General features: G+C 55.8%; 2 protein-coding genes across 3 annotated transcripts; both read right to left on the reverse strand.

The window, feature by feature from the left end:
• Nucleotides 1-441: 441 nt before the first annotated feature.
• RNF227 (ring finger protein 227) lies at nt 442-3,015 on the reverse strand. Its single transcript, XM_045797195.2, has 2 exons — nt 2,511-3,015; nt 442-2,093 (listed from the first exon to the last, which is right to left on the reverse strand). The coding sequence occupies exons 1-2, from the start codon at nt 3,013-3,015 to the stop codon at nt 2,038-2,040; spliced, it is 561 nt and encodes a 186-aa protein (XP_045653151.1). The 3' UTR covers nt 442-2,037.
• Nucleotides 3,016-7,187: 4,172 nt separating this feature from the next.
• On the reverse strand, nt 7,188-15,079 carry KCNAB3 (potassium voltage-gated channel subfamily A regulatory beta subunit 3). 2 transcript variants are annotated; one of them, XM_045797324.2, is made up of 15 exons: nt 14,936-15,073; nt 13,453-14,308; nt 12,110-12,153; nt 11,982-12,019; nt 11,688-11,767; nt 10,358-10,402; nt 10,231-10,275; nt 9,988-10,031; nt 9,705-9,791; nt 9,345-9,430; nt 9,078-9,198; nt 8,899-8,993; nt 8,696-8,819; nt 8,428-8,516; nt 7,188-8,156 (listed from the first exon to the last, which is right to left on the reverse strand). In XM_045797324.2, the coding sequence occupies exons 2-15, from the start codon at nt 13,692-13,694 to the stop codon at nt 8,079-8,081; spliced, it is 1,218 nt and encodes a 405-aa protein (XP_045653280.2). In that variant the 5' UTR covers nt 13,695-14,308; nt 14,936-15,073; the 3' UTR covers nt 7,188-8,078. The 2 variants fall into 2 exon arrangements, with proteins under 2 accessions (XP_045653280.2, XP_087723707.1); XM_087867581.1 differs by having other exon boundaries at nt 8,899-9,198; nt 14,936-15,079.
• Between the last annotated feature and the right edge of the window lie 23 nt (nt 15,080-15,102).

Raw genomic sequence — 15,102 nt, forward strand, 5'->3', positions numbered from 1 at the left:
CTCTTGGATCAACTAAGACTCCAAGGCTCTTTCTCCAGCCCCACCCCGCACGTGAAGAACCCAATGTGGAGGTGGAGGCTGAGCCTCGGGACGCCCACACGGTCCTCAGGTTGAGATCCGAGACATGGCAGGGCTTACTGGACAGAGGTGAGGCGGGAGGGTGCCTGGCAAGATTCTCAACAGCCTCCTGTTCATCCCTTTGGGATCTTTTCCACTTTCCAGTTGCCTAGTTCCCCCAAGAGTCAGCAGAGGTCAGTACAGCTCCGCACGTGCAGTCCCCAGGACGCAGCAGAGCACTTTTTTTTTTTTTTTTGAAGAGTTGCGGTAGGGGCTTATATCTGTACTGCTAGATACTTCCTTGACAGGTGTTCCCCACCAGAGCTTCTCAGCGGTGGGGACCAGACGCTTAGTTGTCGAGGCTATCACACCCAAACCGGAGAGCGAGATCCAACAGACGTTTATTGAGTACATAGTACACACCAAACACTACTGTTCAGCCGGGAGATACAAGTCACAAGGCAGTCACGGCTCTCACCACGCTGACACCCACAAAACACATCCTCCCAGAAAACAAACGAAGGCATTCTGGAACGGCACCTGTGAGGGAGGGGGCTACGCTCGGTGGAATACTGAGAAAGGCCTCCCCCAGGAGGGAACATTGAAGCTGAGACAAGCACAGGAAAATGCCAAGATATGGTTGTAAAAATTGAGGTTTATACTCCATAAATTCACATTTTAACTCTGGAAAATGTCACATAATAAATAAACTACACACACAAAGATTTCTTCAGCAACAGAACGTCCCTTTACGTCCTCCAATAAAATTTACATCCTTTATCCCAACTGTTTTAAATATCCCACCCGCAGAAGGTGACATCCTAGCAAGTCCAGGACCTGAGTCAGTGCTGTTTCAGTGCTTACGAGCATACAGATCCCCTCGGGTTCTTGTTGAAACCCGAGTCGGAGGTGGAATCCTGAGATTTTGTAGTTCCAGTGATGCTGCTGACGCTGCCGGACTACAACTATACCGGCCTAAGGTACTTACAGGACTTTGAAACAGAATCCATGGCACACGAGAGAAGATGTCCAGCTACGGGGCACGAGTTTAAAACTGTATGATAAGGGGCGCCTGAGTGGATTAAGCTTCTGACTCGGTTTCAGCTGTGCTCAGGATGTCAGGGGGCTGAGATTGAGCCCCAGGTCAGGCTCCGTGCTCAGCAGAGAGCCTGCCTGAGCTCCTCTTTCTCCCTCTCCTGTCCCTCCCGCCCTGAGTGCTCTCTCTACCAAAAAAAAAAAAAAAAAATTAACTGTAGGATATGCATCTTTCTTCAGTAGTGACCATGCTCTCCTTGTGATTGTGAAGAGGGTAGATAATATCAAAAGATTAAAATGTGGTGCCTGTGCCAAATGGCTTTCCTATCCCTGACTGGCCCTAATTAGGTGCCTCAGATGAATGCCTTTTGGACCCTGTGATACCTGCCCTCACAGGTTGAAGGGAGATTGTGAAATGAAGCGAGGCACAGAGGCATCTCAATCATTTTAGGAACACATTACCCGTCTGGGGAGACAGGCATACCAGCACTGGAAAAAAAGAAAAACACTTATTTTTCTCAACTCTCTAACGTGCTGAAGAAGTGACGGTAACAGGACACAAAAATCGGCCTCTTCCCTTCCGTTCTTTTAAAATTTTTCAAACCACTGACACAGAATTGCTAGAATGGGCCCTATTGTTCCCGCTGGCCAGAGCTGCCCTGGACAAAAGCCAAAGTCACAGCTAAGGACACACACACTGTCCTTCCCACGGGAATGCGGACCCGTCTCCACCATCCCGGGGCCTCTCCCCCTGGGGACGCGAGGCTGGCTCAGCGGGTGCGGGGACCATTCGCTAGGGCGGCCCCTCCTGCCTTAGGCTCAACTCCCGCAGCAGCGCCAATCCCGGGACAGGCGCGGGGTGGCCTTGGCCTCACCCCTGCACTCCAGCGCGACCCGAGAATGCAGCGCCCACCTTCCTTCCGCCGCGTCTTTCGGGCTCCGCGGTCACAGCGTGCAGCGGCTCATGCGAGCCAGGTCCTTCATCTCCGGACAGTACAGCACTGCGGGAAACAGGGAGGGTCAGTGTCAGCGGAACGATGCGGCCGGGCCGGCGATCCCGGGCGCCCATACCCCAACCCCAGACCCCGCAGTCCCCCCGCCGCATCCCCCGACGGCCCCACCTCGCCCTCCGGCCCGCGCAGCCCTCCGCGGCGATCCCGGGCGCCCCCCCCCCCCACGCCGCCAACTCCCCGGCGCCCGGAGCTTCCCCTGGCGATCCCGGGCGCCCCCCACCCCGCCACCTCCCCGAGCGCCCCCACACCGGCCCCCAGAGCCTCCCCCACGGTCCCACCTCGCCTCCCGGTCCCCACAGCCTCCCGCGGCGATCCCGAGCACCCCCTCCCACCGTCCCCCGGCGATCCCGGGCACCCCCCCCCACCTCGCCAGCTACCCCGCCGCCTCCTCCGCCGGCCCCTCACCGTTGCTAGGCAGCGGCCGCCGCCAGCGGCGCGCCGGCGCTAGCACCCGCTCCCACAGCCGCCGGAGCGCGCGCCAGCCCGCGCTCCTGGGTCCCGCCCCCTCCTCTCTCTCCTCTTCATCGTCGGCGTCGCCGCCTCCCGGGACCGGGCCGCCCGCCTCATCCGGCTTGCGCTCGGCTCGCGCCCTCTCCTGCAACCGCGACCACAAGTCCGGGTCCACCGAGACCTCCATGACCCCGCCGCGCGGCAGCGGCGTGGGCGCGCGGCAGAAGGGGCACGTGACGACGCGGCGCAGGCGCACCACGCGCGCGGCCGCCCCGCCGCCGTCGCCGCGCGCCGCCAGCTCGCTCAGGCACGCGGTGCAGAGCGTGTGGCCGCAGCGGGCGCGCGCCGTCCCGGGCAGGCGGCGGGGCGCGCGGCCCGCGAGGTTGAAGGGCCGGTAGCAGATGCTGCAGTCCAGCTCGCCCCGCTCCGGAACAGACGGCACCCTCACTAGGAGCTGCATGGTGTCCGCTGCGAACTCGGCGGACGAGCCGGCCCTCCTCGTGGCTGGGTCGGCTCCTGGGGCGGGCCCCGCGGCTTCTGATCCCTTTTAATAGCGAGAGCCCGCCCCTCGAGGCGTCACGCTGCCGTCAGGCCGCTCCCCGCCGCGGCACGCGTGGGGGCGGTGGAGGCGCGAAGCCAGGGATGCCAGCGACTGCCCAGCGGGCTGGTGGGAGGCTCGCCGCCCCTCGCGCGCTCCGCGCCTTCCTTCATCCCCCAACACCGAGCTGGCGCTTCTTGAGTCTGTGTGCAAATCTCCAGGCCCCTGCAGCCCCCCAGCCCTCGGGTCTCCGCCGCCCGCCCGGCCTGTGGGTTTAGTTGTGCACTCTCTGTTCACAGGCCCACCCAGACAGACCGCCTAAGCCGATGGCACTGCCCATTCTGCCCAATCTTTAGTGGGCTGCTGGAAATTGGCACGGATGCAGCCCTCAACTCGCTTTATTATACACGCCTTCCCTGGGTTCTCGTAAGGCCAGCTTCCCAAACTCATTCTCAAACTGCTCACCTCTCAGCTGACATCTCAGCCTATGGAGGCACCTAGATGCTGGGACCATGGATGGCCTTCCTCCCAGGAATGCTGGGAATCCTTTCCTTCCGGAGTAGTCAGGCCTGGACACCCACACACCATGACGGTTTCAGCAAAGCAGCCCAACTTGAGCTCTGACTCAGGGGTCTGACTTGCCCCACAGGTAAACAGGACATAACACACAGCCCACATTCCCTCGTGGTACCACACCCACCTCCAGCTGCCTCCTCACCCTCCTCTCCTGTAGCCCAGGTTCTGTTGTAGACGGTAATAGGGCAGACTCTATGGCCAGCTGGCTTGAGGTCAGATCCTAGCCTCCAGCTCTCAGGAGTTGTGACACCCCGAGCAAGTTACCTAACTCCTCTGGGCTGGTTGGTTTCCTCATCCATACAATGTGGGTAATAATAGGACTAAATGAGCTTCTATATGTAAGGTGCTTACAACAGGGCCTGGCCCACAGAAAACAGGGTGTGTTCGATGCTTTTATCCTGTGCCCCCAGCCTATATTGTGTTCGCTCCTCAGTACCCAACATTTGTCTCTTTGGGTCAATACAAGGTGGGCTTCTCTATGCACATGGCATTTGCTGGCTTTAACAGGCAATGTAGAGCTGGTTTTGTTTATTTAACTAGATTGCTACAACCCTAATGGATAATCTTTTGCAAAGAGGTATACCATTATTTGAAAACAAATAGTTCAGAACTTCCGAGTTGTGTTGTCTTCACGGTCACATGGGGGAAGCTATCTACTTATGCCAAAGATGCTGTCATAATTCAAAACTTTTTGGCAATTTCTCTTTGGAATGTTGCTCAGAGGTCTCCTCACATCTTCTTTTATTTACTTATTTTAAGATCTTTTATTTATTTGAGAGAGAGAGAGAGAATGAACAGGGGGAGGGGCAGAGGGAGAGGGAGAAGCAGACTCCCTGCTGAGCGGGGAGCCCGACTTGGGGCTCAATCCCACAATCCTGAGACCCTGAGGCCACAAAACCATGAGACCATGACCCGAGCTGAAGGCAGACCCTTAACCAACTGAGCCACCCAGGCACCCCATTCTCACATCTTTTAATATCTTTGGTTGATGATTACATCTTAAACTTTTAGGGTAGATGTGATTATATGAATGCTCCCAAAGTGTTTGACAGCCAAAGCCTCTCTAAGCTCCAGACCTTCCTTTCTTGTTTGTCTTCAGGAACCCAAAGTGATGATCTCCCTGTCCCAAGTCCACATCTGCAGCGTCTCCCACCTCTTTCTTTACCCAGCTCCAGAAACCAAAGTGTCATCCTTGATGCACCCCCCCCCAAATGTCACCTTCCTTTACCAACTTCTCAGCAAGCCCTGTTCATTTTGCCTCCTAAATATCTCCCTGATCCACCGACTTTTCTCCACCTACAGTATGCCATGCCAGTCCAGGCTGCCATCATCTCTTGCTTGGACCCTGGTAGAAGCCTCTTCACCAGATCACCACTGATCTTTCCAGATCTCAAGCCCAACCCGGTCCTGCCACAATGGGGTCCTACCACCCATTGCCATTCCTTTAGCATAGTAGCCCCGAATTCCTATGCCATGCAACTTTGCTGCTTCTCCCGTCAAAAATTGGGGTCTGTTTCCCTTTCCCTGGAATCTGGGCTCACCTCGTGACTTCCTGTGACTAACAGAAAGTGGCAGAAGTGATGTTGTGTGAGTTCTGGGGCACGGCCCGCCAGAGGCCTTGCAGCTTCTGCCTTCATCCCTTGGGATCCCTGCCCTGAGTCTATTATGTAAGGGAATTTACTAGCAGATGAGGCTACATGGAGAACTGAGGAGTCCCAGCCAATGGCCCGATGTAGCCATGAGGCCAGCTGATGTCCCCGCTCAGCTGACCTGCCAGCTCAATCCAGCCACACGAGTGAGCCCAGGTGAAAAGAGCAGAGGAACCAGGCAAACCACAGAATAATGGGGGCAGGGGGATAACGTTTTAAAAAGTTGTTTCGAGCCACTAAATTGGGGGGGGGATGATTTATATATATCACTGAATAACCGATATGGATGGTTTCCTATTGCCCTTAGGATAAAAATAATATTCCAAGGTGCCCGATTAGGTCTTGTATGTTCTGAACCACCCATGTCTCCCATTCTGCTTCCATGCTCTCCTTGCACCCTCTGGCTTTGGAGACCTTCTGCGTGCATGTTCCCTTCTGCACGCTGCCCGGAGCCCTCTTGCCTTCACCTTATTAACACCGCTGATGCTTCACCGCTGAGTGTAGCCTCACCTTGCCAGATGCCCCCTATAGACTCTGGTAGCAGCCCGCGCTTGCCTCTGGACTTTGGACAGCTGCAACCTGTGTTTGCAGATTTGTCTCTCCCATGTGTAAACTCCACAAAGGTTGTTGTGAGACCGGTTTTGTTCACCACTGTATCCCCGTACCAGAGTGGGACTCAATCAATAAATATACTTGTTAAGTTAATGAATGAGGTGGGTGATAAATATGGTAAATGAGGTGTGACGATGAGGGAAGGTTTCTTACGAGGGCTTTGCAAACAGCCTCTGAAGGTAACGCGTAAGAGGACTTATTTTTTTAATGTTTTGAACAAGGGGGGGAGACGTTTCTATTAAAATAAAGGAGGAGTCCTCCAAAGTAACCATTTAAAGAGAATACTATTTTGAATTTATGAATTCTTGTATGTTTGTTACAGAATAACTAATCATAGTTTAGTCATACATTTTACCTTCTTGTTTCCTCCGCAGCCTTCCAAACGAGTGGGAGATGTGAGGAGTGGATGGAAGTATTCATTAGTTGATCCGGTTGGCTGCTAGCCAGTGAATGGCAGGCTGCTGACTTTTCTCTTTTTGGAAATTGGTTTTAAGCTGCTCTCTCAGCTTCAGGATCAAGGAAGGGTGAGGATGGGTAGAAGGGAGATGGGGAGGTTGTATTTTAAGGAAGACAGAGCCCATCCTCCCCTGTGTTGTGATCTTTAAAGCTTGTAACTTTCCACCCACTTTGTGTCCCAGGGAACTCAGAGTCCTTTGGAGGAAGATTAGGGGTCGTGTCTGACATGATCGCGTTTCAGTCTGCTTTTCTGCCACCCTCACGGCTGATCTTTAACTGGTTTCCCTTTTTCCTTTATGATAACTCCTTTCCCTCCCTCCCTCCATGTCATCTCAACCATAGGCCAGTTTGCATCTTACCTCTTGTTCGCCAAATAGTTCAACCTCAGATTGGCCCCTCCCACTCGGCCACAACAAAACCACCCAGAGAGTTCCTGGGCGTATGTGTGGGTATCAGGAAAAGGGAAATGAGAAGCACAGGACAAGAAGTGTGGCTAATGTAACTTTAAACAAAACAAAGGCAAGGGTGTCGGATGGAGGAGCAACAAAACTATGAAGCCAGATCTCTGGGCTCTAAGACACGTGGTGACTGAAGGAAGGAAGAAAATTGGGGACCCAGGGACTGGGGTATCCGGGACCTGGGTCCTCGGTGAGGCCAGTGACTGTCAGTGACTAGCAGCATGATGCCTTAGTCGGTGGCGAGAAAGCCCTGGGGCTTTCTAAAGGCAGGGAGCTAGGCCAGGGCCAGGTATCTGAGACTGAGGTCCTACCCTCCCAACCCCGCAATTTCGGACACCAGCAGTGGGGATCAAGCTGAGATTTTATTTACAGTTCCCTGGGAAAAGTCTTACAGAAGAGGGGCCGGTATTATTGCTTTAAGATTATTGCCAGGAGGAAGACTGCAGTCCTCCACTGCTGGGTAGGAAATCCTGCTCCAGGCTCCGAAGTCTATCCCCAGACATTTGTATCCCAGCCCCAGTCTGCGCCGTAACCTAAAGGCTGTCACCATGTCCTGCAAAGCACAGCCCAACTTTTCCCCAAAGCCGCCCCAACCCCTTTACCAGCACACTTCCCCTTACCCGCGTCAGTGCTGTGTCAGAGCATCTCCCCCCCCTTCTCCGCAAGAATCAAGTATTGAAACTGGTGCTAGTTTTGAGCCCCTCCCCTTTCTGCTGGGAGGCAGGGTCCTCAAAGACTATCGTTTACTTCTGCCAGGACCAGCCCGGCTTCCTTTGTACCGAATAACGGAAGAGCCCCAGTTCCTTTGTCCCAAATGACATCACAGCTCGCTTATTAGGTTATTACCCCTTGATGACATCTCAAGGGCCACTTTTGAGGTAATTTGCATGTTTCCTGTATCTGCCCTGTTATTGTTTTCCCCTGGGCCTTGGCGATTAGGGGAAGAAGAGAAGGGAGCGAGACCAAGGGGCAGAGAGGGGATGGCCCGGTGGTTCATGCCCGGGATTAGCAAGAAGGCCTGGAGGAGCGCATCGCGGGGGGGCTGCGCACTACTTTCCCTCTCGAGCCCCACTGCGGGAGGATATGGCTTTGTTCATGCGCATCGCTACTCGAAGCCGGGACTCGTTAGGGGGCGGGGCCTCCCTGGCGGCGGCCGCGGCGTGGAGGGATCCGGGGCAGGAGGGAGGCGGTGGCGGGAAAGTGGTTCCCGGCGGGTGCCTGCGCCCCCGACGGACTATTTCTTGGGTTGCGGTTTGTTCCCCAGAAGCCCGTCTATCTCCATCACCGTCTGCGGCGTCAGCTGGCTCAGCACCTGGAGGGGAAGGCAGGGGTGGAGGGGACAATACATGCTGGCTCACCTAAGACGGGCATGGGGTTCGGGGGGGGGGGGCAGGGCAGCAGCGCAGCGGAGCCAGGTGGCGGGGAAAAGAGCCTCGCCTTATCTCCCCGGAACCTCTCTCCTCTGCGAAGTGAGAGGACTTTGTAGTGGCTGACCTCCCAAGCCCATTCTGGGTTGGACGGTGAGGCCTTGACTCCTGAGGAAGGGAACAGAGATGGGCTTTGCCTCTGAGTCCCCAGCTCACCTGCAGGGCCCCCAGGTGTTCCATCAGCTGCTCTGCACTTGACACCCCCAGCAAGACCGAGCTCACACCCTCGCTGCGGAGACACCACGCTGGGGCCGGAGGAGAGAAGAAAGAGAACTGTTGGGGGAACACCCACAGTTCAGCACCCACACTTCAGAAGTGTCTCTGAGGAAGAGGGTCCTCCCTAGGGACAAACCAGTCTTGGGTTTGGGGGAGTCCGGGCAGGAGGTGAGGACCCCCGCGGGGTCCAGGGCTGGCAGTGTCTCACCGATAGCCAGCTGCGCCACGGTGCAGCCCAGCTGGTGAGCGATGGGAAGAAGGTCCATGACTTTGGCTTGTTGCTGCTTCTTGCCGCCCTCACTCTGCACTTTGTCCTTGAGCCACTGGTAGCCCTGGAGGCCGAGGAGAATCAGCACTGCCTGGAGCTGCCCAGATGGCTCAGTCCTGCCATCCTGAGCCCCCAGATCTCACCTTGATGGTGGCCCTGCAGGTATCTGGAGCTCGCCCATCATACTTGCTAGTGATGAGGCCACAGGCCAGAGGGGACCAGGTGACCGAGCCAACACCTAAGGGCAAGAGGAGTGGATGTGGGGATAGGGATCTAGGCGACGGATGGGCCAAGGGAAAGGGAGGGACAGAGGGCTGCGAACCGATCTTGTGGTAGAGCTCTGGTAGCTGCATCTCCGCCTTCTCTCTCTGAAACAGATGGTGGTCGGCTTGCTCACACACTGGAGGAATCAGATTGAACTGTCTGGCCACGGAGTAGGCCTCCTGGGTTGGGACGGGGAAGAGACCGGGGTCAGAGCACTCTTCCCACTTTCTTCCACTCTGCTCCTCCAGGAGAGTGGGTTTGGGGATGGCCATGTGAAAAGGGGGCACCTGTCCTGGGACAGCGGGAAGTGGGGTACCACACTCACCATGATTTCCGCAGCTCCCCACCGGGATGTCCCCCAGTAGAGGGCCAGGCCCTGGTTGATGACATAGGTCATGGCTCGGACAATCTCTAGGCACACAGGAGAGACAGAACCTCCCTGTCAGACCCCTGGCATCCAGGGCCCCAGATCTGTGGACCTCTGCCTGCCCCACCAAGACCCCAGGCGTCTCTGTGTAATCAGAGAATTTGGTATCTGCTCTTCATCTCCCCCCCTGTCCAAGACCTGGGGTCTGAACCTCTACTGTGGAGGTTGGGAGGCCTCCTAAGCAGGGGCTGGCTTCCTGCTGGGAGTTTGAGGAAGTGCCGTTTTGAAGGATGGCCAGGGTGGGGGTGCTGCTTTTACCCTCCATGGGACTATTGGGGTCTGAGCGATTGGCGAAGACGATGTCCACATATCCCAACTGGAGGCGTTCCAGGGATCCTTGCAAGCCTGGGGCAGGGATGGGGGGACGAAGGTAAGTACTTCAGCTTCCCTTTGCTCAGGATTCAGACATTACCCCCTTGCCGTGGCCACCTCACTCCCAGCTCCCCTATTCAAAGCCTCCAACTCAAAGGTTCAGAGGATATTCCCAACTCTTCTGGCTTCTGTACCTAGCCACTTTGGGTTCCCAGACCCTAACTCTCACCTTCGATGATGTGTTTGCGGCTCAGGCCTCGCTCGGTTTCTGCCCTGCAGGAAAAGGGAAGTCAAAGACGAGGTGTCACAAAGACAGGGGAGCAGGGCAGGCCTGGCGCCACGAGTTCCTGGGATTGCACAGGTCCTCATGGGCAGGCTGCAGACCTCGGGTGGCAGCTGTACCCACACCTCTCCCGTGCACCTTCACACGTTCTCTGTAGCTCTCCCCAAATAGAGTGTGGTAGCCACTTACTGTCCTCCCCAAAAAATCTTGGTGGTGATGACATAGCTTGATCTCCTGGAAAAAGAGAAGAAGTGTGAAGCAAGACAAGGGATTCTGGATGACCATTCCCCAGCAACCCCTCCACGCACAGTCTCACCTCCATCCTTTGCTCTTGAGGATGTTGCCAAGGGTTCTTTCAGCACTAGAAGAAAGCCAATGTTGGAAACACTGACCCCTCCGAGGTGGATCAGTTCCTTCCCCTCCTCCCCCACCCTTCCCTTCAACCCATTTCCTCTCTAGTAAAGTGGACCATGGACCAGGTGCCCATTAGGCTGTCAGCTCCATCCTGGACAAAATAAGAAGGGCTCCCAGAACTTGGGGTGTGGTCATATACTTTTCATTCATTCAGCAAATATCAATTGTACATCAACTACGTACCAAGCTCTGTTCTGGGTGTCGAAGGGATAGAATATGAGGGGACAGGACAGACTAGTGAAGTGGGGAGGACGCCCCATTGTCTGCTCTGGTTCCAACCATTGGCGTTGCCCTCCCCCTTCATGGAGTCTCTGCGAAATCCCACCAATCCTCCAAAGCTTAGCTTGGATTCCGCTTCAATTTATTGAAAATGTTCTCTGATTGCCACAGTCTGTGCTCAGCCCTTCTCCGTCTCCTTCCATAGCTCCTACTGGCTCAATTCTTTGGCACGTAATTATACGCTAACCTGTGACAGGTCTTAAGTTGTTACGGCGGGCGGTTACCGAAGTTTCCCTGTTACTTAACGTTTCATATCTCCCTGTGTTTTGGTTTGTTTAACCACTTTGACCATGAGCGTTGGGAGGGCCTGTTGTCATCCCATGAGCAGTGTCTGCTCTGGGCTGGGCTCTGTGTAGGTACCTAGGTGACATGGGCAAGAGCAAGACAAGTTCCGTGGAAGGAGGAGCCCCCCAGTTGAGCAGCGAACATGGCTAGTAAACCAGTAATTGACAGATGGTGGGTCAGAGGGCACTATAAAGTGCTTTGGGAGCTGAGGTCGGTGGTGGCCAATTTGGGGAGCTGGGCAAACGCTTCTCGGAGGAGCTGACATTGGGCCAAGCCTTGAAGATGAGCAGGAGAATTTGCCAGATGAAGAAGGAGGGGGGGAAGGTCATCCTAGGCTTGGGCTAGGTTTGGGAGGACCCAGCATGAAGCCATAGGTATGTGATGTGTGAAAATCCAGCTTTGCAATCCTCACATTGCAGCATATAACTGATGCCCAGGATATGTTTGTTGGTTTTATTTTATTTGAACTGCCCAGAATGCCCTTTGTGCTCTACACTGAAGAGGGACTGATGTTGGGACTACAATTCCCATAGTGCTTCGAGGTTGAAGCCGAAAGGTTGGAACTTAGCGTTCACAGAGTTCCCAGGGTTCTCTAGAGAGAAAATAAGAAGCCCCGATATTCTCTTAGCCTTCCAGATGTAACTTGGCTCTTTCACCCCAGTCCTTACTTCCCGGCTGCATACACTTCAGCTGTGTCAAACAGGTTTACGCCGTGCTCATAGGCCACTGTCAGCACGTCTTCTGCTGTCTAGGGAGGTGACAGAAAGAATTGAAGACCAACCCCTGCCCTTGGTGACCTCCCTCTGCAGCCCAGCCCCACTGCACCTGGCCCCGGCGCCACCCTCCAGCCTCAGGCCCGCCATTCCCCGTGCTTGTGGTCCAAACCCCTCTCCAAGTCCACTCCCCTCTTCTCTGGTTCCCTCACACCCCCTCACCCAGCTTCTAGGGCCCATCACTTATACCTCATCCGAGATTTGAGAACCAAACGTGACCCAGGTGCCTGCGAGAGAGAAGCCAGGCACGTGACCACTGGGGGGGGGGGGCAAGCCACAAATGCCCCCTCCCTTAATCCCTCTGCTTTCCAACTCACCTAGGCCAAGACAGGAGACCCGAAGACCAGACTTTCCTAGGTTCCTGCAGGATACAGAAGCAGCAGGAAGGGGTGGAACCTCCATTAAAGACAGAGATAATCAGCCCCCAGCTCCTCTCCTTCCAGAATCAGAAGCCCTCAGGCAGCTCAGTCCAAAGGAACTAGACCCAGTGGGCCTACCAAGTTGGGCAGTGCTACGGCCCGAGCGTAAGTGACTCTGGAGACAACGTCCAGAGCCTCTGTTGCTGCCTGGTTTGTATTTCTCCTGGTGGGGTCTTTGTGTTTGAGTCATCTCTGGGATGTGTGGAGTCTAGGGTTGGGAGGAATGTGACAGGCTGATGGTGATGAGTTTGTGGAAACAGACCCGCAGATAAAGAGTGCTACACTGAAGGGCAGACGCTGCGGTGGAAGGGGGGTAAACCAAGTCAGGTTTAGGCACTCAGACAGGCAGGGCTCCTTGGGCAGTGTCAGCAGATGGGCCCCCCAAAGGCAGGTAGGACACCTGGGTGGGGAGTGTGACGGGAAAGGCCAGTTCTCCCTCTTCCTTTGTCTGCTCCCTCCACTCCTGTGGGCTTGTGGAGTCTGTCTCTGACCCAGAGAGCCCCCTCCTCCCATGGCTTCCTCACCCAGGTAGTTGGCTCAGCTTCTCAGTCAGAGCCAACACACGGAGGAGATCAAATTTCTCAAGTGACAAGAGTCAGGTCGGATCAGGGACCTCTGTTCACTCTCAAGCAGGAGCCCCTCCCTTTCTCCCTTATGCAAGTTCTGAGAGCCCAGCGGTTCTCGGAGAAAGTCTATGACAACTCAGTCTACCTTCTCCACCAGGCCCCTGTCTATCTCTCAGCATGGGGCTGAGAGATTTGGTCCATGCTTCCAAGAGCTCCACTCCCCTCCCCACCAAGAAAGGTTGCAGGAGACCTGGCCCTTGGGGCAGGTGAGGGCAGTATCTGGGTCAGGCATCCTGAGTGGGCCAGAGTGAGAAGCTGTTTCCTCCCTCCCCCCCTTCCCAGGACACCGACCCAAGGACACTCCATCCCAGAGGGGGCCCAGCCTGGAGAGCCGTGCATCCCTGGCCCTCCTGGGGTTAAGGAGGGAAGCTCAGAAGCATTGCCTGGCTCTGACAGGATCAGTCAACCTTGGTAAAGTTGATTTCTCCTAGTCAGGGGTATCAACAGAGACAAAGAGAGGGACCAAGTAAGGGAGTACCCGGGTGATGGGAAGAAGAGATGGAATGAGCTGGGACCTTCTTAGTGAAGATTGAGGGAGTCCTGGCGGCATCCCAGGAAGCTTCAGGGGTCAGGAAAGGGGAGCAGATGGGGTGGGCTGCTCGGCCACCCCCATACCTGTATTTCATGCCAGTGCCTCGGCCGGTGCTCTCTCGGAGGGCCCCAGGGGGCGCTGGGGGTCGGGGGACCAGTGCGGCCCGGGCCTTGGGGCCCGACCCTCCTCCCCCCGGAGGATTCCCATGCCCCCCGCCGACAGGCCCTCCATTACCGCCCCCGGGGCCCGGCCGGGGTCCACACAGACGGTCCTCACTGCTCCGGCTGCGAAGGTTCTGTTCGGTACACGCGATAGACACCTGCATGCCAGCTGGCCAGGGCGGAGGAGGGGGCTCCGAGGGGGCGGGAGGAGTTGGGAACAGGGAAGCCCGGGCGCGGACGGCGGGGGGTGTAGTGGCGCGAGCCCTGAGAGCGGAAAGGCTGAGCAGGCTGCGGCGGGAGCCGCCAGGCAGGATCGGGCCCGCGGGGGCGGGCTGCTGGAGGTCGCAGGGTTGGCGGCGGGAGGGGCGAAACGCGGGGGGCTGCACGAGTGCAGATGTTCGGATACGGGGTCCCTGGCGCGGGGAGGAGGAGGGGGAAATGGGTGAAGGTAAAGGTCGAGGGCGTTCCTCGGAGGACAGGGACCTAGGGACGAGGGGTGGTAGTGGAAGAAAGATGCCACCTCAGCCCAAACCGCAGCGGGACCGCTAGGCTCCCAGCAGCGTCGGCAGCGGGCCCAGATCATCAACATGCAGGCACCGCCCCCTCATCTGCATAAAACCGCCCGCCTCCCCGCCAAACCCGCCGCTCATCTGCATAAGCTCCGCCTTCGAGGGTTCCGCTGCTTGAGTATTCCGTGTGCTTGGGCAAGCCGGGAGCGCAGAACCTGGGAGGGTGGTTATCGTTACCTCCTGGGACCCACAGCAGGTCGGCCTTCCTCCTGCAACGTGGTTTTCAGTTGAGGGGGGCGATTTTGTCCCCTAGGGGTCATGTGGCAAGGTCTGGCGACACTTTTGACTGTCACGACTGGGATTGGGGGGTGAGATGTGCTATCAGCAGCTGGTGAGTGGCGGCCAGGACAAAACGGAGGATAGCCCACCCACCTCCAGCCCCGAAAATGTCAATGCAGGCAGTCCCTGCTTCTGGTTTGATTTACATTTTTTAAAAAATTTTTTTGATGGTGTGAAAGCAATAGGCTTTCAGTAGAAACTGTACTTTGAATTTTGATCTTTTCCTGGGCTAGCAATATACTATATGATACCTCCCGATGCTGGGCAGTGGCAGGGAGTCTCAGCCCCCAGTCAGCCCCTGCATCCTGAGTGTAAACCACCGATACACTTAAAACCATACTGTTTTTTTTACTCTCAGTACAGTATTCAATAAATCATATGACATATTCAATACTATATTATACAATAGGCTTCACGTTAGATGATTTTGCCCAACCGTGGACTAATGTAAGTATTCCGAGCACATTTAAGGTAGGCTAGGCGAAACTAGGACGTTTGGTAGATCAAGTGCATTAAATGCATTTTCGACTTGTATTTTCAACTCATGATGGGTTTACCTGGACGTAACCCCATTGTGAGTCGAGTAAGAGCTGTCATTGTTGAGAAATCCATGGACAAAACCTCTTTACAGGCTCACGGGATGTGGCCACCCTGGTTCATGCCTTCGTGTGTGGGGCAGGACCCCGACGGACCACTCAAACTGACAAACTGACACGCTTAGGCT

This window comes from Ursus americanus, chromosome 14 (genome assembly GCF_024610735.1).
Source record: "Ursus americanus isolate L20-20 chromosome 14, mUrsAme1.1.p, whole genome shotgun sequence".
Classification (NCBI taxonomy): Eukaryota; Metazoa; Chordata; class Mammalia; order Carnivora; family Ursidae; genus Ursus; species Ursus americanus.